This window comes from Pimephales promelas, chromosome 12 (genome assembly GCF_988280905.1).
Source record: "Pimephales promelas chromosome 12, fPimPro1.hap1.1, whole genome shotgun sequence".
In the NCBI taxonomy this organism is placed as follows: domain Eukaryota; kingdom Metazoa; phylum Chordata; class Actinopteri; order Cypriniformes; family Leuciscidae; genus Pimephales; species Pimephales promelas.
The window spans coordinates 31,692,721-31,716,882 of NC_142780.1; the positions used below are offsets into that span (position 1 = coordinate 31,692,721).

The 24,162-nt window shown below is 38.2% G+C and overlaps 1 protein-coding gene across 5 annotated transcripts in view; it reads right to left on the minus strand.

The window, feature by feature from the left end:
* ntrk1 (neurotrophic tyrosine kinase, receptor, type 1) overlaps nt 1–22,969 on the minus strand; it is a 41,474-nt gene extending 18,505 nt beyond the window's left edge. For 2 of the 5 annotated variants that reach the window (XR_005624545.2, XM_039684467.2), the window contains exons 1-8: nt 22,873–22,969; nt 11,421–12,199; nt 8,166–8,240; nt 7,580–7,651; nt 3,286–3,354; nt 2,946–3,097; nt 1,888–2,030; nt 1,468–1,606 (exon numbers count right to left, since the gene is read on the minus strand). Coding sequence is in view for 4 of the 5 variants with exons in the window: in XM_039684467.2 (XP_039540401.2) it covers nt 1,468–1,606; nt 1,888–2,030; nt 2,946–3,097; nt 3,286–3,354; nt 7,580–7,651; nt 8,166–8,240; nt 11,421–11,599 (829 nt within the window). In the remaining variant the exon portion in view is untranslated. Of the gene's footprint in view, nt 1–1,467; nt 1,607–1,887; nt 2,031–2,945; nt 3,098–3,285; nt 3,355–7,579; nt 7,652–8,165; nt 8,241–11,420; nt 12,200–18,453; nt 18,471–22,872 lie in introns of those variants that run through there. The other 3 variants (XM_039684466.2, XM_039684465.2, XM_039684464.2) reach the window with 3 other exon arrangements.
* Nucleotides 22,970–24,162: the final 1,193 nt, after the last annotated feature.

The following is a 24,162-nucleotide window of genomic DNA, read 5'->3' on the forward strand; positions in this document are numbered from 1 at the left end:
ATCTGCCAATCGGTCCTCACAATTATATTTCCGGACTATGGGGGAGAGAAATCCATTAGTAGAGAACAAACAAGATCTGAAGACAGTTATCATCCCATTTTCCTGACAGTCATTATCGCTCCCTTGATGGCGATACATTTGTCTGAAGTCAAGCACTGTTTTTCTTCTTTCTGGAGAGGAGGTGATAAACAGTGATAATTGCTGTGGTGTGGAGTGCGTCATATGGGAGGGTTTTCGGTGGAAAATTACGGCCGTTGCAATGCTGTGAGAGCGGGTTGTCATCGTTAACTAAAAACACTTACATTATAAATTAGCGATAAGTATTATATGAAAAACATAAACTAATCTTACTGAAATAAAGTATCATTTAAAATATTAAACTAATTTTATTTAAGCTAGCTGCTAAAGCAACATTTCTCAACTTCTTTTAGTTTAACTTGATGTGCTAAAGTAAAGAGTATGGAGCCCGCACGACATGCAAAAATTCATAAATCTCTCCCACGACATTTTTACTAATCGTTGTGCACATGATATAATAATTTGTTAGCAGTTAAATCAAAATGAGAGAACGAATTAGCGCAACGTGGCCACGATTTAGCAAACAAGGAAACCAATTATTATATTGCGTGCACAATTTCCTTAAAACATGAGAACGTATTTTTAAAATAAAAATTTTTGTCCGCATGTCGTGCAGGGCTCCATAATATGAATTTAAACTGAAATAAAAATGACTAAAAACTTTTTAGACATGTTTAAAACATTTTTTGAATAAAAGTGAAACTAAACATAAAACAAAAATAAAAGCTAATTCAAATTATTAATAAAAGTGTATAAGTGTTTAAGGAACCTCAAATGGGTTTCACACTTTGCATGGTTTGGGAAGATACATTTCATAATAACTTTGGGTTTGAGTCACATATGTCGCTCTGTTAAAGAAATCGATGGATGCCTGGAGGAGTAAAAATCAATTAATAAAATGGTAATTGCAACTTTATAGCACACATTCTTGCAATTGCTACTTTATATTTCAAAGTGGGACTTTCTAATTTTAAACTTTATCTCACAGTTACCTTTTTCATTTTTTTTTTTTTACTTTTTTACTCCATAAGAATCTCATCTGTTGTCGCAGTCAGATTTGAAAATGTGTTGACATATGCTAAACACCTTGGTCATTGGCAGAAAAACAGCCCGTTCTCATCCCATGACGCTTTTGACCATACGTCATCATCCGACGTTTTAGGGTACCCTTTAACGTCAGTTAGATGACGCTATCTAATCCTAACCCTATCCTAGACCTAAACCTACCCACGTCATCTAACTGACGCTAAAGGTAAAGCGTCAGTTGGTTGACGTTAACGGGTGCCCTAAAACGTTGGATGTTGGTCAAAAGCGTTAGATGACGTCTTGGGACGAGAATGTGTTGGAAAAATAGCAGCGTGAGGTGAGAAAACAAATGTCAGTACTTACATTCAATATCCAGCTGCACAGTGGCTTCATCCATTCCAGCGCGATTCTCCGCCTCACAGGTGAGATTGTGCAGGTTGTCTCCAGAAGACACGTTCCTCATGTGCAGAACCAGCTCCAGGGTTGATCCCCAGATCCCTTGCTGTGGACAAAGATGAATGGATTGACAAGGACCAAACATCTCTCAGAAGTCCTGCAACAATGTCTGATCAACCAACCAGGGGTAAGGACCTTCAAGAGCAGTTCTTTCAACCAATTTGACTGTACGTGTATTCATTTAGTCCAAAATGAGGAATACTTCAAGGAAAGTGATAAATCATAGGATTATGGTCCAGGACCAGGCACATGCACTACTTTGGTAAATCACTTCCATTGATGCTTCATTGAACACTTCAATACTTGAATGCAGTATGTGTCATGTACCTGCAGGGTCCAGCTGGACTGGAGGTGCTCTGTTCTCCAGCGGATAGTCGGTGTTGGTACTCCAGTCACCAGACAGGTAAAGGTCAGGTTTCCTCCTTCTTGAGTGGTCAGTGTCGGTGGGTCAATTTTGACTTCAGGAACACCTGCAGAAAAGGGAAAAAACAACAACATTTCACCGATTTTAGTTATAAGGATCCTAAACTTTTGAATAGTAGTGTATGACCAATTGGGTAACACTTTACTAGAAGGGGTGAGCATAAGACTTCATGTTAAGTGACAACTGTCATTAAGTGTCATTCGCTCAATTATGACGTTTTTAATGCAAATGTGACATTGTTTGAGATGTCTTTGTTATGAGACCTTGACATAAACCAATACATCATAACCTGTCGGTGTCTTTGTCATGGCAACTTGATATTACTAAGACAACACTGTCATAAACATGACATAGCAGATTAATTATCAAACTAAAGAAACCACCTAGCTTTATTGGTTAGCATTACATTAAACTGTCATGTGGTTGGTTTAGACTTTGGCTGTCATGAAGCCATTATAACTTTTTAATGACAAATTCAATTAGTACAACTGTAGTTGAGGTCACGAAAAATATTCATGACACAGTTATAATGACAGCCAATGACAAAGCCAACCACATGACAGTTTAACTTAATTTTATGTCAAGATGTCATAACAAAGACATCTCAAACAATGTCATATTTGCATTCAAAATGTCATTATTGAGCGAAAGACACTGTCATAAACATGCATAAACCTTACTTCATGTTGAAGACATATGTCATGTCATGGTTATGAAGATGTCATGTCAGTCTTATGCACACCCCTTCAAGTAAAGTGTTACCAAAGTGGTCATTATGACAATTTTGTATCACTAACTTAAAGGTGATCTATTTTAATGGTTTATTTCAAACTCACAGCCAAAGCGTTTACATTTTTGGGGAAATCAATCTTGCTTATTGTCTCTACGTATTCAATTGGGATAGAAGTAAAATTACACATGTGATCTTGAAATATGTTTCATTCCAGATAGGTGCACTTACTACAATTATCCATTTCAAATGAATCCAGCTGAATGCTGTTGCCATTGTAGATGCAGTTTTGTTGAGAATCAATATCGTTTTGTCTTTTTCTATGCCATTGCTGAAGCCAGTAAATGTCACATGAGCAGGTGAGTGGATTGTCCCTCAGAATTCTGTGCAAAAAAAGAACCGATTTCTTATGCTTACTTCATGCTTTCAGGCAAAATAATACACACACAGGACCTCAAATATATCATTTCAGTTTTTCCAGACTGAGGTAAATTGTTTAAATTGTTCAGTCTCAAATCGCCAGCGGAGTAAATCTCAGCATAGCCGTATATAAGTGGAGTTTGTTACTCACAGACTCAACAGAGGTACCGCATGAAACACCCTCCAACTGATGTGCATTAGTAAATTAGAGGCCAGGTTTCTGTAAAAGAAGAGAAGATGTGAACTACATGCAAAAGAGAGATGCTATTGGCTCTGTTGTACAATAGTTAAATTGACTCTTAAAGGAGTAGTTCACTTTTAAAAAAAAAACTTTTGCTGATAATTTACTCACCCCCATATCATCCAAGATGTCCATGTCTTTCTTTCTTCAGTTGAAAAGAAATTAAGGTTTTTGATGAAAAGATTTTTCTCCATATAATGGACTTCAGTGGGAACCAAACGGTTCAAGGTCCGAAAGATAGTTTCAGTGCAAACTGTTCAAAGGGCTTTAAACGATTTCAGGGTCTTATCAAGTGAAACAATCGCTCATTTAAATAACAAAGTTTAAGTTTTATAAGCTCAAATGCTCGCTTTGCTCTGTTCTGTGATGCGCGTTCGTGACTCTCCTGTTCAAACTCCTTTATTAAAATGAACGAATCTTTTTTCTTGTCATTTCGTTCATTCAACGAACGAAATGAACAAATTGACTTGGAAAAAGATTTGTTCATTTTCATTGATAAACAAGTTCGAACAGGATTGTCACGAACACGCATCACAGAACAGAGCAAGGCGAGCATTTTTTTTAAATGAGCTTGAGAATACCCTTATTCATCGTCTTGAATCGTTTAAAGCCCTTTGAACAGTTTGCAGTTTGCTCTTAAACTGTCTTTTGGACCTTGAACCATTTGGTTCCCATTGAAGTCCATTATATGGAGAAATATCCTGGAATGTTTTCATCAAAAACCTTAATTTCTTTTCGACTGAACAAAGAAAGACATGGACATCTTGCATGACATGAGGGTGAGTAAATTATTAGCAAAAGTTTGAACTACTACTTTAATAAATAGGAGTCATTTTCTTTCAAAAAAATGATGTGTAGGCAGCTCAGATACGAGAGTTTAACCTGTTTGGGGGAATTTTATCACACAACTAGATGTTTTATTAAATGGAAGCTAATTCAAAATATTAATAACTTCTATAATAGCATTTAAATACTGCATGTATAGATATGGCTCCAATAAACCCTTCAATGTGAGTGGAATTTTTGCTTTCCCATAGATTTTCATTGTAAACTCGTGTTTGGCGTCGCGCACGCGTCTTTAGACCTTGAGGAGAAGGTTTTCGCTTCACTAACCTACATCTCGCGTTTTTAGCCACGAAAAAAACTTTTCCATTGTTTTGAAACATTGTTTTATGTAAACACGGATGGACGTTTTTAACCGCTTCACGTCTTTTGCACCGTCTCACGCATGATACAGCGTTCAACATGGGGCTCTTGGTCAAGATTCCAGGCCAACTTAAAGGGTTAGTTCACCAAAACATGAAAATGATGTCAAGCCCGTTCCAAGCCCGTAAGACCTCTGTTCATCTTCAGAACACAGTTTGAGATTTTCTGAAGATGAACAGAGGTCTTACGGGCTTGGAACGAAGTCATTAATGACATAATTTTTATTTTTAGATGAACTAACCCTTTAAGCTTAAGGGCTTTGTTCAAATCGTGAAGTATGCGCAGTAGCTGATGGCACTAACAAGATTCAATGCAGCTAAATATTTCATATAAGCACTGCATTTCTAAATAACACTGGCACGCATCTCTCTGTATTGGCTGACAACTGGACTCGAGCTTAATTAGTTGAGTGATTTTCTCTCTTTTTCACAGAGAACAGGTTTGATACGTGTGAGGGAATGAATTTTGAAGGCATGTGTGTTGGCCACAGGCGTAGTTTGATGAATTCTTTTGCAATCGTTTTTGGATCAGATTCAGAGATGTTTGTCGTTTTGTTTCATTGAATTTTGCGAGACCTCTTGAGGAGAAGGAAGCCGAAATCTAAAGCTAAATAAAGAGAGATGACAAACGATGGGGACAATAAAGGCTTGGCAGATATAGATTCTCTGTGGCAGGGCTAATGGGGGCCAGCAAGGGTTCAAATATTTGTTTTCCCTTCTCCCAAAAGTTCATGTCAGATGGGTCGGCCATCGGGGCCTATCTATTACAGCTCGATTCTACCGTAGGGAGAGAGCGTCTGAGAATAGCAGCTGCCGTTTCATATTGGCGTCGAAGGGAGGGAGGGAGGGGGGGGGCGTGGATTTAAAGAACCGAAGCAAAGGATGGATCAGGCGTATAAAAGATAGGCTCGTTTATACTTATGATTTTTCATACTGTACATCCCCACCGCCACTTGAAGCTTACAGACACATCTGGTCCTCCGCACAGCCCTCTGTGAAATATTGATTGCGTGATAATGGACCCTTAGTGGAGTGTATTTATTATGCATCAGTTGTCAATAATACGCCAAAGTGGGCGAGTAAAAGGTGACTGCTGGATATGCTCTCATGTTTCCATTGAACCCCCCCTCCTGTGTGACCGCTTTCCCCCACATCAACAACAGTGGGCATGTCGCACACACTGGAAGATAACGATTACAAGATAGTGGAGATAAGGGTCAACAACCTTTCAGTTTCAGCTAATATCATTAGTGTTTTGTTGATGCTGTGATTAGAAATCTTCCCTTCAGGAGGGAACGTTGGCTCTTTTAGCCCTAAAATGCTTTTATTTTTAGGCATTGAGTTACTATACATCTGTTTTATTCTATTAAGATTTCTTGTTGTGGAGGTTCTATAAGGTTTCTTGATATATGTGAAGTTTGATTTGTTGTATACGTGATTTGGATGAGATCAAGGGCATAAAAAAACATTATTGAACATAAACGTTATTGTCCCCCCAGTTTTGGGGGAAATTGAAGGAAGAGAAGGAAATGAATAATTGAAATCAAGTCGTTATTTTTGTTTGTTTTTTTGTGCTCAAAAAGTTTTCTCGTCGCTTGATAAACTCAAGGTTGAGCCACTGTAATCACTTGGACTATTTTAACGATGTCTTTAATAACTTTTCTAGGCCGGTAAGTTTCAATCCCTTAGAAGCCTATGGAGGAGTGATCCAGCTCTCAGATTTAAAGGGATACTCCACTTTTTTGGGAAATAGGTTCAAATAGGTTCAACAGTTGGGTTTTACCGTTTTCGAATGTATTCAGCCAATTTTTTATATTTAGAAGAATATCAGTAACCAGACAGTTTCTGGTCTCATTGACTTCCATAGTATATTTTTTGTTTCCTACTATGGAAGTCAATGAGACCAGAAACTGTCTGGTTACTGATATTCTTCTAAATATCAGAAAATCGGCTGAATGGATTCAAAAACAGTAAAACTCAACTGTTTAACTCTGGGGGAGTTGTAAAATGAGCCTATTTCCAAAAAAAGTGGAGTATCCCTTTAATCAAAAATATCTTATTTCGTGTTCCGAAGATGAACGAAGGTCTTATGGGGTTGAAACAACATGAGGGTGAGTAATTACTGACAGAATTTTCATTTTTGGGTGAACTATCCCTTTATTCCTGTGCGAATCGGCCATGTCTGTAATTTGTAAAGTAAAAATTCCCCCGCAAATGACCTACCATATTTCACCGAACACAGAGGTCCTGGGATAATTGCGAATCGGCATCTCTGGGATTTGCCGGGGTCGTATATATTTTTTTCAAGGTTTTAGTTTCGTGTGCACCTTTTTATCCATCTTTTGTGAAGAATGAAGGCTGCGTCTGCCTGTTTTGATGGTATGGGTGATGTACCCATCAAGATCAAGCTAAATAAATAAATTCCACATGGACACTTAATTCAAAACGTTTTAAAGATTGCCATTGACTTCCATATGGAAGAAAAAACTTCTATGGAAGTCTATGGCTACCTTCTACTATCCCTTTAAGTCTCCTAAAATTCCAGAAAAGAAACACCATACAGGTTTGGAATGACCTGAAAATGAATAAATAATGACATAATTAGAACAACTGGATGTCATGTCACTTAATTAATATTCAAGAGCCAAGCTGATTTTGTAATGTTTCCTGCATCCCACCAAACACACGTTTCAGATTGTTCTTACTCCCTTGATGACATGATGATCATGAATAAACAATTCTCTGCAAATTTCCTTTTTAATTAATGGAAATGAATGCAATAAAATGATTTCTGGAAGTGAAATGTAAAAACGTTTTCTTTAATAGTCATTCAGTTGCTAACTAACTTTAAATGTGTCTTGGGTTTTTACCGCCTGAGACCAATAAAGCAGCTTCACTCATCAGAAGGGAAGAGGATGTGAAAGTGATTGACAGGTACAAGCCCTGAGACCCAAGTGTATTGTGGGAAAGCCAGTCGTATATATGTAAAGAACACTCACACATACTGCAGCTTGAAATTATGCTGAAAGGCATTTTCAGAGATGTACACCACCCCACAATCTGTGACCGTCCTGAAAAATACACACAAGTCAGATAATTGACTTTTTGAATTTTGAATACTGTTCAAATTTTTGATGTCAGTGTAAATTATCACTTGGAAATAAATGTATAATTTACACTTTTTTTTTACTTTTACATAGTTCAAAAAATGCTGTTCTCACAGTTTACACAAAAATATGAAGCAGCAAAAACTGTTTTCAACATTGATATCAATAAAAAATGTTTCTTCAGCATATTAGAATGATCATGTGACACTGAAGGCTCGAGTCATGATGCTGAAAATTCAGCTTTGACATAACAGGAATACATTATATTTAAAATATATTCAAATATTTGTAAAAAAAAAAAAAACTGTTGTTATAAACTGTAATATTCCACAATATTACATTTCTTAGTGCATTTTTGATGCAGCATTGGTCTCCACGAGAGACTTCTTTGTAAAACATTAACATACAGACAGTACTGTATAAATGATCTGTAATCTTTATTCTATCTTGTACATCTTCTGTAGTGTTAAATACTTACAGGTTCTTCAGTTCTCTGTAGTTGGCGAGGTCTATGTCTGTGATGTTCTCCAGGTTTGCTTGATTCTCTATGTAGCTAGAGAGTTGAAATGAAAGAACAGGTTGAAATAATGTTCTAATATTTATGCTCAATGTCATTATTTCAAATCTGAAACTGTTCTGATATGTTTCATTGGTGCACATCATTTCTGATTTTGTTTGCATGATCAAATGCAACAACTTGCTTCATCTCTAAAACGACTTTCCTTTTCAGATTATCCCACAAATCCATCTTCAACTTTCAACCCTTCCCCTCCTGACTCCAATCCGGTAGGTAACGCCCCCTTTTCATGATCTCTTCTATACCCAATCCTACATTATTTTTCATTGAATATCCTGTTTAAATCAGGAATATAATGAAATAAAATAGTTTGCTATTAAATAGCTTTGTTGAAATACTGAGGAACATGGAAATGACATTTGTTCTTAATATTTTGTTGTACAAATATTTACATTTACTCATTTAGTTCACCTGAGCACATTTAGCAAGACTATATACTCCTGAATTTTGTGATTCCAGGTCTCTGTGAGTTAGTCTATATGAAAGATTGTTGTGGCCTTGCAGCCATTATTATGGGGCATAAACACCATCAGTGAAGTATTTTGAAATCGATTGATTTTTCATTTCCACACAAGCAGTTTTACTGAACAGTACTTGTACTTCCAGGAATGAGAACTCAGATTCTTTTTGAGAAAAAGTTTTCATAATGGTTCATTGAATCAAATTATAGAGCTATGTGCCTCATTTCAAGGATGCACTATTCCAAATTCATTTTTATAATGGTTACTATTCTGAAATAAGACATCCTATGGTGTATGTTATTACAAATAAGACACATCATATATGCTTAAAACATATATTAGCTGTTCCATAATTCAATGCAACAAAGCTTAAACATATCCACTAACAGAAAGTACCATGGATGGTGTGGTCATGTTTTTAGTCTCTAATCATCTAGAAAACTTCATCCCATGCAAGCAAAAGCCAAATAAACCACAGAAATATTTTTATAAACCATCTTGTTTAAGTACAAATACAATTCAATCCATGCATTCCCTGATTTCTGTAGTTCTTATGTCATTGTCAATACATACCGTAATCAAGTAGGTGCAAATTATGTTGCAATATGTTTCTTTTTTTAGGGGTGGGATATAATATAAACAGTGTTTTATCGTATAGTGAGGCATTGAATATACACAGAGTCATGCTGATAATTATATCCTCTCTTCCTTGTACATAAATAATCTTTTCAAATATAGACGCTGATAACTAAAAGAGCTTTCTTCGGACTTCACTGGAATCTTTTGATCTGCGATTCGGTCCAGTTGTGTTCAAGAAGCACGAACAGATATTTATTAGCGTCTGATTGACCCAGAGAGCCATAATGCAATTACAGAGCAGGTGGGACGACATCTCAAACTGCTTCGGCTTATTGAATCGAGTCGAGTGGGCAATATTTCATCTATTGTTTTCAGCGGGGCATTTGCAAGCAATTCGCAGAATGGAATTTACAGCCTGATGAATGATGTATTTCTGCCGCTGGTATGAAGTTAATGGTCTCTTGTTTTCCTCCCTGGTAGAAGTGCCGTTCCTCTGTGCTGTGCCCGTCTCACTAATACAGCCAAATGCTGCTTTTTTTTACGGGCACAAAGTGTTCTGTGTAAACACGTGGCGAAAGAGCATTCTCATTTATTGATTGAATGCTTGTAGTAAATGTAGAGACTCTGCTGGAGTTCAGTGAATCACATTTGAGCAGGTGTAGTGAGACCAACAACAATGGCAGCCGTGCAGAACTTTACCGTAAAAATACACTGATGACGTCAGACATTGTTAGATTACATATACTTTACACTTATTAGCTGCTCTATATATATTATTGAATTATCCTAATTATTGAATGAAGCACTGATTGATCAATTTTGACCTAAGCTGATTTCAATGCAACTTCCAAGAATAAAATCTCTTATAATTTGGGGATTTGTCTAAAAGAAGTCGCAGAAATCAGCCATTTTCATTTGTCATTTGAGATGCACTTTTGATGCCATCTATGCTTGAATCTCATATTGCATTATTTTTCTACATTGAAAACAGGAGTTGTCCAAGTTGCTCTTTTCTGTATAATGAAATCGCATGGAGCTTAAATTTAAACTTAATTTATTAAAACATGAGATTTGAACCCTGGTTCCCTTTACGTTCACTGCTTACTATGTTGAAGAAAGCTTTTTTTTAAATGTATTTTTGTCTCATCTCTTCTAGGGCACCAAGTGAACCAGATCCTGAACACATGATCTCTAAAAACACCTCTTGAACATAATGATACAGTTGGGGAAATGGAAAGGCACATGATGGTGTACAAAAATCTTCAGGATTTATGAGTGATACACAGATATGGGAAGCGCACATTGTGAAGGTAACACACATCTAAATACCACTATAATGCGAGAAACACTGACACTGACTGCCTAAAACGCTCCAATTGACATAATTAATAAGAAAACAAGATGTAGCATTTCTTTAAAAAAATGTTATTTTATGTTATGGACCCCTGTTTCTAACGTGAATTATAGGGTATTGTAAAAGTAGTGTAAAGATACATTGGCTTTTTAGATATAATAAATAATTTCTTTCCATTCAAAATTGCATTATTTACACTGAAGGGAGGAGAACGAGAGAGCAAGACACATAGTGAGATAAAGATTGTCAGAGGTGTGCTGATTATAAGCATAAGTGCCATAATCATATAAACACTATTCATTCTGCAAGGCTTGGTATCACCGTTAAAACACCTGGGTAACATCTGTCTGACTGTACACACATGAACACTGAGATGAGTTTCCCACCATTTCCGAGAATAGATTATGTACCTGACACTCTTAAAGGCACTTAAAGAGAAGTACCAGGCCACTTTCCCTCCAGCCCTTGATTAGTTTTAGAAAATTCTGCTTTCAGCGCTTTAGGTCCTGATTCCACAAATTAAATTAAATGTACTATAAAGCAATAAAATCAGGTCTGACAATTAGATAAAAAATCCCCTCTTGGCTAAACCAGGGAACGCATGCACAAACTATACATCCAAATGCTCCGATTTCCCCATGAAAATTCATGAAGGCCAATCACGTCGATTGAACTCGCCACCTGTTCCATCTCCTTGCAAGATCGAGCACCGCACCGAACTTCCTCCGCAACTTTTATCAAGCAGCTCCAAACTCAACTTACATTTCAGTGACGTTTTCACTCTCCTGTGGCGCCAACGCCGGGATGCTGGTGATCCCGTCCAACTCCAGGCATTGCAGCATGGCAAAGGAACAGCGACAGGCGCTTGGGCATCCGCTCAGGGCTGGTGTAACCAGGACGAGAAGCAAAACCACAATCGGGACCACCCTGCGCTCAGCCATGGTGGGGTTCGAGTGAGTTTGTTCACCCTGCAGTGAGGAGAAGCGGCTCTTCTCTTGGCCAGCACTCAGGGTTATGATCCCATCCAGGAGCTGAGCTATTGAGCCGTGTAGAAGGGCCCAGGGGAACGGTGGGCTGTTGCCTCCTCTCCTCCTCTCACTACCTCCCAGTCCGAGATGGAGAAAAGGAGGGGAGGGGCAAAGCGGTCCATTAGTTGAGTGTGAGATGAGAGAGAGAAATGGTCACCAGACACCTCTGTGACACTTGCAGAAGTGACTGTAGCCAGACTCACGAGCTGCAGGTGGACACGGAGAAATCGGAAGTGACCATGAACTTTGAGTTCATGAGGCTAAATGACTCTTAATCGTGTATGCACAAAGGGCAAGGATTGTGTTATTTACCCAAGAATAGTTTTATAGGATAGGAGCTTGGGAAAGGTGATTCATTGTCTTGATTCTTCAGATGTGAAAATCCTTGTTACTTCAGATTGTTGTTACTGTAGGTCTATATATTTAGACAGTTTTGTTTCCTCTTTTAATTCTCCGACACTAACTTTATCCAAAGTGCTGGGGGTCTTTAGTTTTCATAAGCATATGTTAATCCTGCAAAAAAAAGAGAAATGTTAGTAATTATTAATAATAAATGAAAAAAAACGTATGTTATGTTTGGTATCATCTGAAATGATTCATCACAACGGGTCCCATGATCTGTGACGAGCCACATGTGAGATCGCAGTAAATGAGAGCATAAAGAGTAAACTAAAGTCTTCATTTAACCTCACTGCTTTCTGAGATGAAATAACTGAGATGTTGGATATACAGTTTTTTCTTGGATTTTTCCTGACAAAACAAGTAAAAATAGACTTAAATGTTACAATAGTTAAAGGTAGTGTTGTAGTCAAGACCACCTAACCTGAGACCAAGATAAGACCAAGACCAGAGTGTTGAGACCGAGACAAGACCAAGACTTTTAGGGGCCGAGACCAAGACCAAGAATTTTAGGGGCCGAGACCAAGACAAGACCAAGACTTTTAGGGGCCGAGACAAGACCAAGACTTTTAGGGGCCGAGACCGAGACAAGACCAAGACTTTTAGGGGCCGAGACCGAGACAAGACCAAGACTTTTAGGGGCCGAGACCAAGACAAGACCAAGACTTTTAGGGACAGAGAAAAGACCAAGACTTTTAGGGGCCGAGACCGAGACAAGACCAAGACTTTTAGGGGCCGAGACCGAGACAAGACCAAGACTTTTAGGGACCGAGACAAGACCAAGACTTTTAGGGGCCGAGACCAAGACAAGACCAAGACTTTTAGGGACCGAGACAAGACCAAGACTTTTAGGGGCTGAGACCAAGACAAGACCAAGACTTTTAGGGGCCAAGACCAAGACTTTTAGGGGCCGAGACCGAGACAAGACCAAGACTTTTAGGGGCCGAGACCGAGACAAGACCAAGACTTTTAGGGGCCGAGACCGAGACAAGACCAAGACTTTTAGGGACCGAGACAAGACCAAGACTTTTAGGGGCCGAGACCGAGACAAGACCAAGACTTTTAGGGGCCGAGACAAGACCAAGACTTTTAGGGGCCGAGACCAAGACAAGACCAAGACTTTTAGGGACCGAGACAAGACCAAGACTTTTAGGGGCCGAGACCAAGACAAGACCAAGACTTTTAGGGGCCGAGACCAAGACAAGACCAAGACTTTTAGGGACCAAGACAAGACCAAGACTTTTAGGGGCCGAGACCAAGACAAGACCAAGACTTTTAGGGACCGAGACAAGACCAAGACTTTTAGGGGCTGAGACCAAGACAAGACCAAGACTTTTAGGGGCTGAGACCAAGACAAGACCAAGACTTTTAGGGGCCAAGACCAAGACCATGACAAGACCAAGACTTTTAGGGACTGAGACCAAGACAAGACCAAGACTTTTAGGGGCTGAGACCAAGACAAGACCAAGACTTTTAGGGGCCGAGACCAAGACCATGACAAGACCAAGACTTTTAGGGACTGAGACAAGACCAAGACTTTTAGGGGCCGAGACCGAGACAAGACCAAGATTTTTAGGGGCTGAGACCAAGACAAGACCAAGACTTTTAGGGGCCGAGACCGAGACAAGACCAAGACTTTTAGGGGCCGAGACCATGACAAGACCAAGACTTTTAGGGACCGAGACAAGACCAAGACTTTTAGGGGCCGAGACCGAGACAAGACCAAGACTTTTAGGGACCGAGACCAAGACAAGACCAAGACTTTTAGGGGCCGAGACCGAGACAAGACCAAGACTTTTAGGGGCCGAGACCGAGACAAGACCAAGACTTTTAGGGACCGAGACAAGACCAAGACTTTTAGGGGCCGAGACCATGACAAGACCAAGACTTTTAGGGACCGAGACAAGACCAAGACTTTTAGGGGCCGAGACCGAGACAAGACCAAGACTTTTAGGGGCCGAGACCGAGACAAGACCAAGACTTTTAGGGGCCGAGACAAGACCAAGACTTTTAGGGGCCGAGACCGAGACAAGACCAAGACTTTTAGGGGCCGAGACAAGACCAAGACCAGCGCCACACACTACATGACACAATAAAATGTGAAACATGATCAAAAGAGATTGATCTGAAATCTACTCAGATTGATCTGAAAGATCCAGATTCCCAAATAAACAGAGATATTTAACACTTAAAGCTGAAATAAACCATCTTTATTCAATACTCCCGGGTGACCACCATCATTTAATACAGAATGTAAAACAAGTGTCCACTTTTCTCCGCCTTTTATTAACAATACATGAACATGACAAAAATACATAATTAGCAATGACCAATGAGTCACATTATTGCTTGGATTTGAATCAGTACGTTTTACATACAATAAAAGCAAGGATGTTAACAAAAAATTAGTCAATATGCTGGCAAATTAGTGCTATTTTCACAGTTATGGTCTTGAAAAAAAATCCTGAGTCCTCAATGTCCGTGACCAAAGAGACCATCAAGACCGGTCTCGAGTACACTAGTTAAAGGTATGTGAGGAAAAGGATATTGCTCAGAGACTCTTTCACAGCTCATGAGACTTAATGGAGATCTCAGATGTGAGTATCAATTTCATTTTTAAAATTTCCTGCTAAATTCCTTAAACACAAAAGTTACAGTAAATGAATCCGAGTAGCATAACTCAGATCATTATGGTAATGTTTGATGAGAAATATCGGAGTTCATATTGAGATCTTTGACATTTGATTTCAGACTAAATCTGAGCACAGTTTGGAGATCTCTTCTGAAACTCTGAAGGAGGCACTGGCTCTTTTTCTCGGCAGAATAAACATAAGGAGACTCAAGCAAAGGTCTGCATTTGCTCTCCATTGAATATTATTGCTGTCCAGGACTAATTTGTCTGGTTTCCCCCCTTGTTTTTGTCTGAGAGAAAAAATGTGTGCTCAGAAGTTGCTCTTTTTTGCTCCATAGACATTTACAATAAACAAAAATCTTTTCTCAGATGTTTCTCTTAAAATGTAATGAACACAAATAGGGAATTGTTAACACTTAATATTAAGAATGAATGTAGATAACGTATATCTCTATAATTTGATGAGAGATAGGCGCTCAAATTGAGATCTTTCATTGCTGCTTTCTTGGCAAATCCGAGCACAGTTTGAGACACTTTGAAATCTCTACTAAAACTTTATTGAGTTTACTGAGAAACCAACACAGTCTCATGAAAGTGCGTATCTATACCACCAATCTTATTTCTCGTGCCATTTATACGCCAAAAATGACCTTTGTTTTTGCTCATTTTTTCTGTTTGTTTGCGAGTCGAATTTTCCTTTGCAAAGCAGATCGAGTTTGTTTGCAAAATGCCGGATTTGTTTGTTTAATATTGGCACATAATTCGCTCCATTCATTCGTTCTATAGATACAAACTTTAATGAGATCAGGCTCAAACCCATGCAAATGACTGCATTTGATCTCTATTTTATATCACCGATATATTGACATGATCTAATTGGTGATTTATTTTTCTCCAGCAGAAATTTGATTGCTCTCAAGTTGCTCTTTTATTGCTCAGGAGAGCCGTTTCATTACACAACAGTACAAATCAATTTAGTCTTTCTTAAAATTTCATGAAAAAATGATTTACTATAAATGAAAGTGGATTGCATAAGTTCAAATCTGATGAGAAATATTTGAGCTCCTGCAGATCTCAGACTTTTTTTATTGCAGGAATCTCGTCAAATTCAAGCAGATATTACAAGATCTCTTACGGAAATCCAGAGATGTGCAACATGAAATGACTTCATTTCAAATCTCATTTAGTTCTAGATTGATATTAAAGAGTTGTTTCGCTCGTGTGTTCCAGATCTAGCTGTGCCTGTTGTAATTTTCCATGAAGCTCAGAGACACTCAAGGCTTTCTGAAAGGGTACAAGAGGAGGATGGATGTTGTTGGCCGACTGCTGTGATTGCAGTGTCTCGTCCTCCCATAAGGGATAAATATTGTGCCCCGCCTCCCTCTCAGAGAGTCTCCATACACACATCAGTAAGGTCATAGTGCCCTGACCACAATTACTGGCAGGACCCGAGCAGACCCTTTTTCTGCTGCAATAGGGACATAGTGATGGCTCCAGACTTCCTCCTCTTGTTCCCTCTTCATCAGGATCAGCAAAGTAAGATGTAGCAGGAGGGAGAGAATGAGGGGGCGAGTGAAAAATCCATCTATGGTGGTTTTCTATCCCGTGGCCCTAAAAAGGCAACTTGTACGGTTCCCCCGTGCTCTTTAAAAGCTCAGCTTGTGAAGAGGCTTTTAAGACCATTTCGTAGATTCCGGACTCTATTATTACCTCAGTTGTTTACCTCTTTACATCTAACAGTGTACCTGTGTGCTTCCACAATCCATTGATTTCTTTCAGTGCGTTCTCACTCTTTTAGGATGAGAGAAAACCGTCAGCACGAGGATGGGCTGGCTTTTGATACTCCCTCAGTGTGCTTTAAACAACGACTCGCAGAGAAATCCATGCTGACCATTACACCTCTCCTGTGAATTTAGGGAATCGTTCAACTAAAAACTCAAAATGTTCTCTCTTTTTGTTGTTCCAAACACTTTCAAAAGTAGTCATTTTCCATTAAAGTGAAGTAGAGCATTCACACTTGAGAAATGAAGCCATTGTGTCAGTGGGAGTCAGATTCATGTGGAATCATTTAGACGATTTTGTGAACTGGATCAATGATTCATTGCAACAATCTGACTCAAAAGAAGTATCCGTTCATGAATCAGACAATTGTATTGTAATTTTTGAAAGAGGCATTGGTTTTCTGTAAAATAAATACATTATCTTTATTTTTTGGCGTGCCCACCCAGTCCATTAAATTTAGGCGTAGGAAGTATGAGTGATTTTAAACAGGATATGCTGAATAAGTCTGTCAAGCCAATCAAAGTAGAAAATAATTCAATTACAGGCCAAATTAACCACTCCCACACAACAAAACTACTGCTAATGGGCTGCAGCTTCCAAATAAAAAGAACACCGCTTTCCTCTACTCAAAGGCTTTGTGCAGAATTGAATACTGTTTTTTTTTCAGAGTATATACTAAATGGTGTACTGCATGCAATTTTTTTTTAAATATATGAATAAGTATCCAATATGATACTTGTTTTAAACAGTACGGTACATTGTTGTCACATATCCACATTGCATGTTTAATTCAGAAAGTGCCATCCATTTATCTCTGAAATAAATATGGTTATTTGTTTACTTAAAATATAACTTTATTTATTTTATATATAACTTTACTACAAATTTATTTTAAAAAATATTATTAAAACTCAATTAGGCAATATTTAGCCCTCTAAATAATCTAAAATCCCATAAAACTAGTCTGTCATTTGACCACCACACTATCAGCACCAAAGGGTTAAAGGAATAGTTTGCCCAAAAATGAACGTGTTGTTCATTCATTATCATTTACTCATTTACTCTTATCATTTACTCACCCACAAGTTGAACACAAAAGAAGATATTTTGAAGAATGTTGGTAACCAGACATTTGATTGAACCCACTGATTGTCAATGGCCTCATGGTATTTCATGTTTAATTCCATAAAAAAAAAATGCAAATTTAAAATTCAATTTTATTAAAACTGTTCTGTTATTTTTGACCGGTAATGTTTAAGTTTTTTATTTCTTTTTTAAATTTCATATTTTATTTATTTAAATCTATTTATTTTTAGTAACATTCTATTTGAAAGTGTCTATAAATGTTGCCATTTATTTAAAATCAATGTTTAAATTGTATGATTTCAGTGATACCTGAACCTGGAGAGATCTAGAGACGTATTGAGGGTAGTGACCTGGCTGCAGGTTACTCAATCCACATCAAACTAATGTCCCGCCACAGAGAGAGAGAGACCAGTGCAGTGTGGACCGGAGTAAAAGCACTCCTGGAACTGGTACAAGGAAAGGCTTTTACACCTGCAGTGGTTAATATATGGATCTCCACACTCCTGCTGGCCACTGCCACACACAATAAAGCAAACCATCGACCTGTATGCGCAACATTTGCATATCCGGTTAAGTTATTATGAGTAATGTCAAATTAAAATAACACAATAAGTTTGTGAATTTATTGCAACTCCTAAAATGTGACCCTTCCACCTTAGTATTAAAAAAGGTTTTTTCTAAAACACTTTTTCCCAAGCGGAGAGGAGCGCAGTGCAAGCAGTGACATCATGTAAGTAAAATACCTAACTTTATCATTATGAATTTAAACAACTATTACATTGTATTTTAACTGTTGTAAGTTCATTGTATTTTACTTGTTAAAGGGATAGTTCACTTTGAAATGAATTGTTGATATGTTTTAGTTTACCTCAAGGGCATCCAATATGTAGGTGTCTTTGTTTCCACAGTATTTTCAATTGTGATATTTTGGTAACACTTTACAATAAGGTTCATTAGTTAACAATATGTGAACAATACTTCTTCAGCATTTATTAATCTTAGTTAATATTAATTCCAACATATACTAATACGTTATTAAAATCAAAGGTTGTATTAGTTAACATTAGTTAATGGACTGTGAACTAACATGAACGCACAATGAACAGCTTCTATTTGTATTAACTAACATTAACAAATATTAATAAACACTGTAACTAATGCATTGCTCATCGTTAGTTCATGTTAGTTAATGCATTTACTAATGTTAACTAATGAACCTTATTGTAAAGTGTTACCGATATTTTTAGGTCAAACCGTTGTCTGTCAGTCATATAATGGAAGTCTATGGGGATCTCCTAAAAGAGCATGCAGAGAAGTCCAAATTAAACATGATCAATGACTCGTAAATGTAAGTACACACTGATGGCCTAAGACACGAAACGAGCAGTTTGTGTGAGAAAACGAACAGTATTTATATCGTTATAAATGATACTGTAAACTCCACATTTCTCCACTGTGTGTATCCCATTGTCTTCCATCGCGCCTATAATTGCGCACTTTTTTAATGATGTACGACGATTTACTGGGGAATATCCACACATATCACATCCACACACATCACATGCACATATCTGATTCATATCCGATTTATGAGCGAGGCCTGAATCCAATCTGAGAAAATGCGAAACCATGCGTTTTTTTCCCGCTCACACGTTCACCAGTCATATCCGATCTGTGCCACATGAGAGGAAAAAATCGGATTTGGGTCACTTGAACCCACAGTGTAAATGGGGCCTACCTGTAAGAGAAACTTACGCAGGACTGTTGAGAGTTGGAGTGGCCCTCCAGGACCGAGTTTGGACACCCTTACGAAAAAGAAGTATATTTCAAGTTAATTTTATGTTGTATACTTAAGTAATGTTCAAGTATATTTTAAGTATACGTACCCAGATAGCAAACTGACATTGAATCAACGTGGAAATATGACATAGAAACAACGTTGATCTGACATTGTTTTGCTCATCGAATTAACGTTGAACCAACGTCAGACGCGTCATTCTTTCAAAACTAACGGAAAATCAACTTGAAATCAACGCGTTGTTTCAACGTTATGAAAGCAAACCAATTTTCGATTTTCTTTTAGCTTTGAAGAATGCCGCGTCTGACGTTGGTTCAACGTTAATTCGATGAGCAAATCAACGTTGTTTCAATGTCACGAGAGACGTCGTTTCCACGTTGATTCAATGTCAGTTTGCTGTCTGGGTAATTACGTAGTAAGTATACTAATGTCACTATGTACTAGTAGTAAACTTGAAAGTGTACTATTTTAATACCGCTTGGGACTAAATTGGCCCACTTTTAGTACATAAAAGTATACGTTTAAGTGTACTATAAGTGTAACAGTATGTGCACAACTAGTTCATAATTATGTATCTCATGTGTACTGCAAGTGAATTTATGGGTATACTAGTAGTTTACTTTTTTACTGTAATACTTATACAAGTATACTTTGAATAGTTAATTATACTTTTAAGTATTTCTTTATCTAAAGATTGAGTACAAGAACAGGACAAATATACTTGCTTTTCTCTCAGTCAATGTACACTTAAGTTTGTAATTAAAAAGTATATTTCTGAGAAGTACATATAGTATACTTCTGAGAAGTACAGGAAAAATAAACTGAAAGTATACTTTCTTATTTTTAGTTTAAAAGAAGTATACTAATGGCACACTTGAATAAACTTCTTTTTCGTAAGGGCACCAGAATACAGTTTGGTTTATATGCATAGACGTTGGAACAGGGGGGGCGGGAGGGGCGGCCGCCCCCCCTCCTACGGCCGCCCCCCTCCCCCGGCCGCCCCCTAAATTCACCTAAGCACGGGCGTCAGTTTGAAATTTGCTGGGCACAGAGACACATTCGGAAGTGCTGGGTACAAACTTGTCAAACTGTGCAGCCTTTCTATTCAACCCATAAATAAATACGTCGATCCGCCAGACTTCATTTGACCGTTTTAATGGTCTAGTGGTAGCTCTTTTGCCCAGAGTGCCAGAGGTTACGGGTTCTAATCTGCCCTAGGTACAGTTTTTTTTCTCTCTCATCAAAACAGAATATGTCCATCTGTGGTTACAGTCAATATCAAGCATAGGACACATTTATTTTGTGATTTTACCGGAATGAATAGAGTCTCCGACGTAAAGGCGATTAAAGTGCGCGTCCGAGTGAAGACTGCGCGCCACAGAGAACATAGCCTACAACTGACAGCAGCGGCAACAAGCGTTCCTCTTGATTTCAAAAACAAAACATTTTAGCGCTAGATCTCTTATTTAAACGAACTAAATTAATGCTCTGCTTAACAGGATATGTTTTATTCATGTTTAAAACGTTTTATTTTCCGATATATGGTGACTCAAGCACTGATGGATCGAGGAGCGGTCCATCAGTAGAGTCACCATATCGGAAAACATTTGGAATGGGTCAGACATAGCCCACAGTAATTCTGACTTATTATGTTTTTTAAAAGAATTTCGTTTTTATAAATTGTATTTCATTTTAATCAATCATTTTAATCAACAAGTTGACTGATAAATTCTCAGAAAATGGATTTAATACCAATATTTTGAAACGGTGCGTAATTCCGACAGCCCCCCCCCCCCCCCCCCCCACCGGGAATCCCGCCCCCCCTCTCACAAAATAGTTCCAACGTCCCTGTTTATATGTAAAAAAAAAAAAAAAAGTTAATAAAAACAACAAAAAGAATACTAAGATATGTTTTGTCTGAGCAGTGCAGGGTGTGTCCATCTCTGGTTCAGCAGCTTTTGCCTCATCTTCTTCTCACATCATCATCTCTCTACCAGGAACCAGTCCCCAGTAACACCCAAATCATAGTATTCAGAGCAGCAGTGTTAGTGAGACTCGCTGGGGTAAACCTGGGATCGATTGGCTCATGCTGCTGGGGGTTTTGGTAATGTAACTGAATCTAGGTTCTCTCATTAGGGACACGAGAAGCCCGTCTTCATGCAGATGAGCCGAAACTCGAGGAGCAGTTCGCCAAAGACTAATGAACATGCAGCATGTCCTCTCATGCCTCCGTTCTGGCTCGCTCTCCATTTCTGCCTCTTTTGTGTATTAGCTCACTCACGGTCTAATTTCCACTGCCCCTCTTAACTGAAATTAAAGCAAAATCAGGGACAGATTTATATAGGCACCTCTGGACATGCAAGCATAGTGCACGTTTTTAATTATTATTTCACTCTAAAAGTAGCCTGGTTAAAACCAGACGAGAGTTATGGTGTGGCAAAGCGTCATAGACAAATCATTTCCAGAGGGGCGTCACCAACGGAAAATCAGAGCGGTGAAGGAGATGACTATGCAGAGAAACATCTCTGAGTGTTCTTTGCGTTTTAACAAAAAGGAAACGTTCAAATCGCTTAAAACAGACGCGATAGCTGATTCGAACGAGTGCGGCATCCATCTTTGTAATGTAGGCTACAAAATCTGCTTCAAAATCCCAGCGCTGTCGTCATCGTGTAAAGCCCGCCCCAACGGCTCTGATTGGTGCCGCGATTTCTGCGGATTGGAAATGGGCTTGAATGAGCTCTTTGCCAGACTAACTTTCAGAGCAAATCTAAATTTGCCGGAAGTTGTCTGGGTTTTCCCAGGCTACTCTAATAGTAAAACACTGTAAGAAAATTACTAAATTTAAAGGCCCACTGGAGTGCCTTGAAACACGTAGCATTATTCAATATGTTGACGTAATTTCCACTGAAACAGGAAGACAGGGCGGGACTTATCGATCAGCCACTCCCCCTTTTTAAAATAAAAACTACAACAGCTGTAAAATGCCACATGCAGTTGCTAATATTAAGACATATGTTGTGCTTTTACTTTTAAAAATGTTGGTAACGTTACAGTTAATGCTTACAAACTTTTTTACATTTGTAATGGTGTAGCCTATTTTCATTTAGATGAGGTATTAGTATTTGTGCAGTAGCTAAGATTAATTACTGCATAAATTAATTAAGATTATTAAGTAATAAATACATTTTAAGACAGCATGGAATAGATTATAATATGCCGTTAGCTATAATTTGGATGGTAAAGTACCATGAGCCACAATAAAAGTCTTGTGACACTCATGCCAGACGGCAGACGTTATTGTTGTTGTTGTCGAGTTTCTGTGCGCCGATTGCTTTAGGCCGGGCCTAGTTAAAGTCCAGGGCCGTTTTTTAGTCCCAGTCCGTCCCAGGCCTAGCCTACTTGTTTTACACAAAGTTCTTCTCTTCTAATTGTTTCGCTTATTATGGGCTACAAGAGATTAAGAAAATAAATTAAGAGAGTTAGGCCTACCGTTATCAGCACAGCTCTCATCGTCTCTGAGAGAAGATGAACGTTTATTGCAGCGTCAGATGTTTTAACTTGCACTTTCTGTACGTTAGTGAATAATTGACTGAGGTTTGAGAATCATTCACCGGCATAGTTTGCTCTAGCTTGAGTAATATCCACTGGCTAATATCCTTCATGCTTTAAAATAGCTAAATTTTCCAATATTGTGCGAATATCTCCATTAAAATGATTAACAGAGGTTTAGATTTGCATGCGTCATTTCCGTGAGAAAATCAAGTAAACTACTAAATAAATGACTAAATAAAAAAGTACATAACCTCAATAGGAGAGCGGCATCAGCACTGATGAGATCATTTCGACTTTGCTTGAATAGACAAAGCAGATCTGCGGAAATGTGTTTTGCGGTAGCGCCGCCATTTATAACGATCTCACACGTTTTTTTTTTTTTTTTTTTTTTTTTTTTTTACAATTTGGGGGGATTAAAATCTATGTGTGGTGTCAAAAACCAGGTTCATTTACACTTTTCCAATTTCGTCTGGAATGCGGCTCAGTGCAAGTGGTTTGAGCGATCAGATTTAAATCCGTCTCGAAAGCTGAAAAAGACCCCATGCAGACAGCAACATAGTGTCGGCCCTGATCCGGCCCACATCCGGCACGATTACAATTATAATGCTGTCTGGGTTGACATATGACCTAGTCTTTTTAAGATCGGATAGCTATCTGATAGCTATGAAACCCATTATGTGTCATTTTTATTTTTTTAAGAAGGCACTATCATCAGCCACATGGCTTCCTTGTACATATTCTAATAAAAGTGCTTTTAAATAGCGAGGAATAAAAAAAAAATGATTCACTCGAACTATCGACTGATTTGATGTAGGCTACCTCATCAAGTTTGGTCTTGGTCCGGATCCATTCAATTATTATAATGGGTCATTATGAAATAGCCCAATTACATGACTGACCTCAATGCAAAAATATCATTTAATTTCTTTAAATGAAAGGGTCCCAAAAAGCCCAAGGCTGTTTCGTGGCTGTTTCAAGGGGTTCAGGGTCGATTGCCATTCACAACAAGAAATGAAATGTCTTCTCTGATCCTTGAAAAAACTGCAAATAACAAACAGGTCTTTTCATTTGTTCATCTTTGCTTTAATAACAACTTTACAATAGATGTTCTCATGCAAGTTTATTTTATTTATTTATTAATTTTCAGAAAGTTTTTCAGCTATGTGCAAATGCTTGATATTATAAAGTAGCCTAGCTGGTAAACATGTTGGTTAGTTTTTGTTTCTT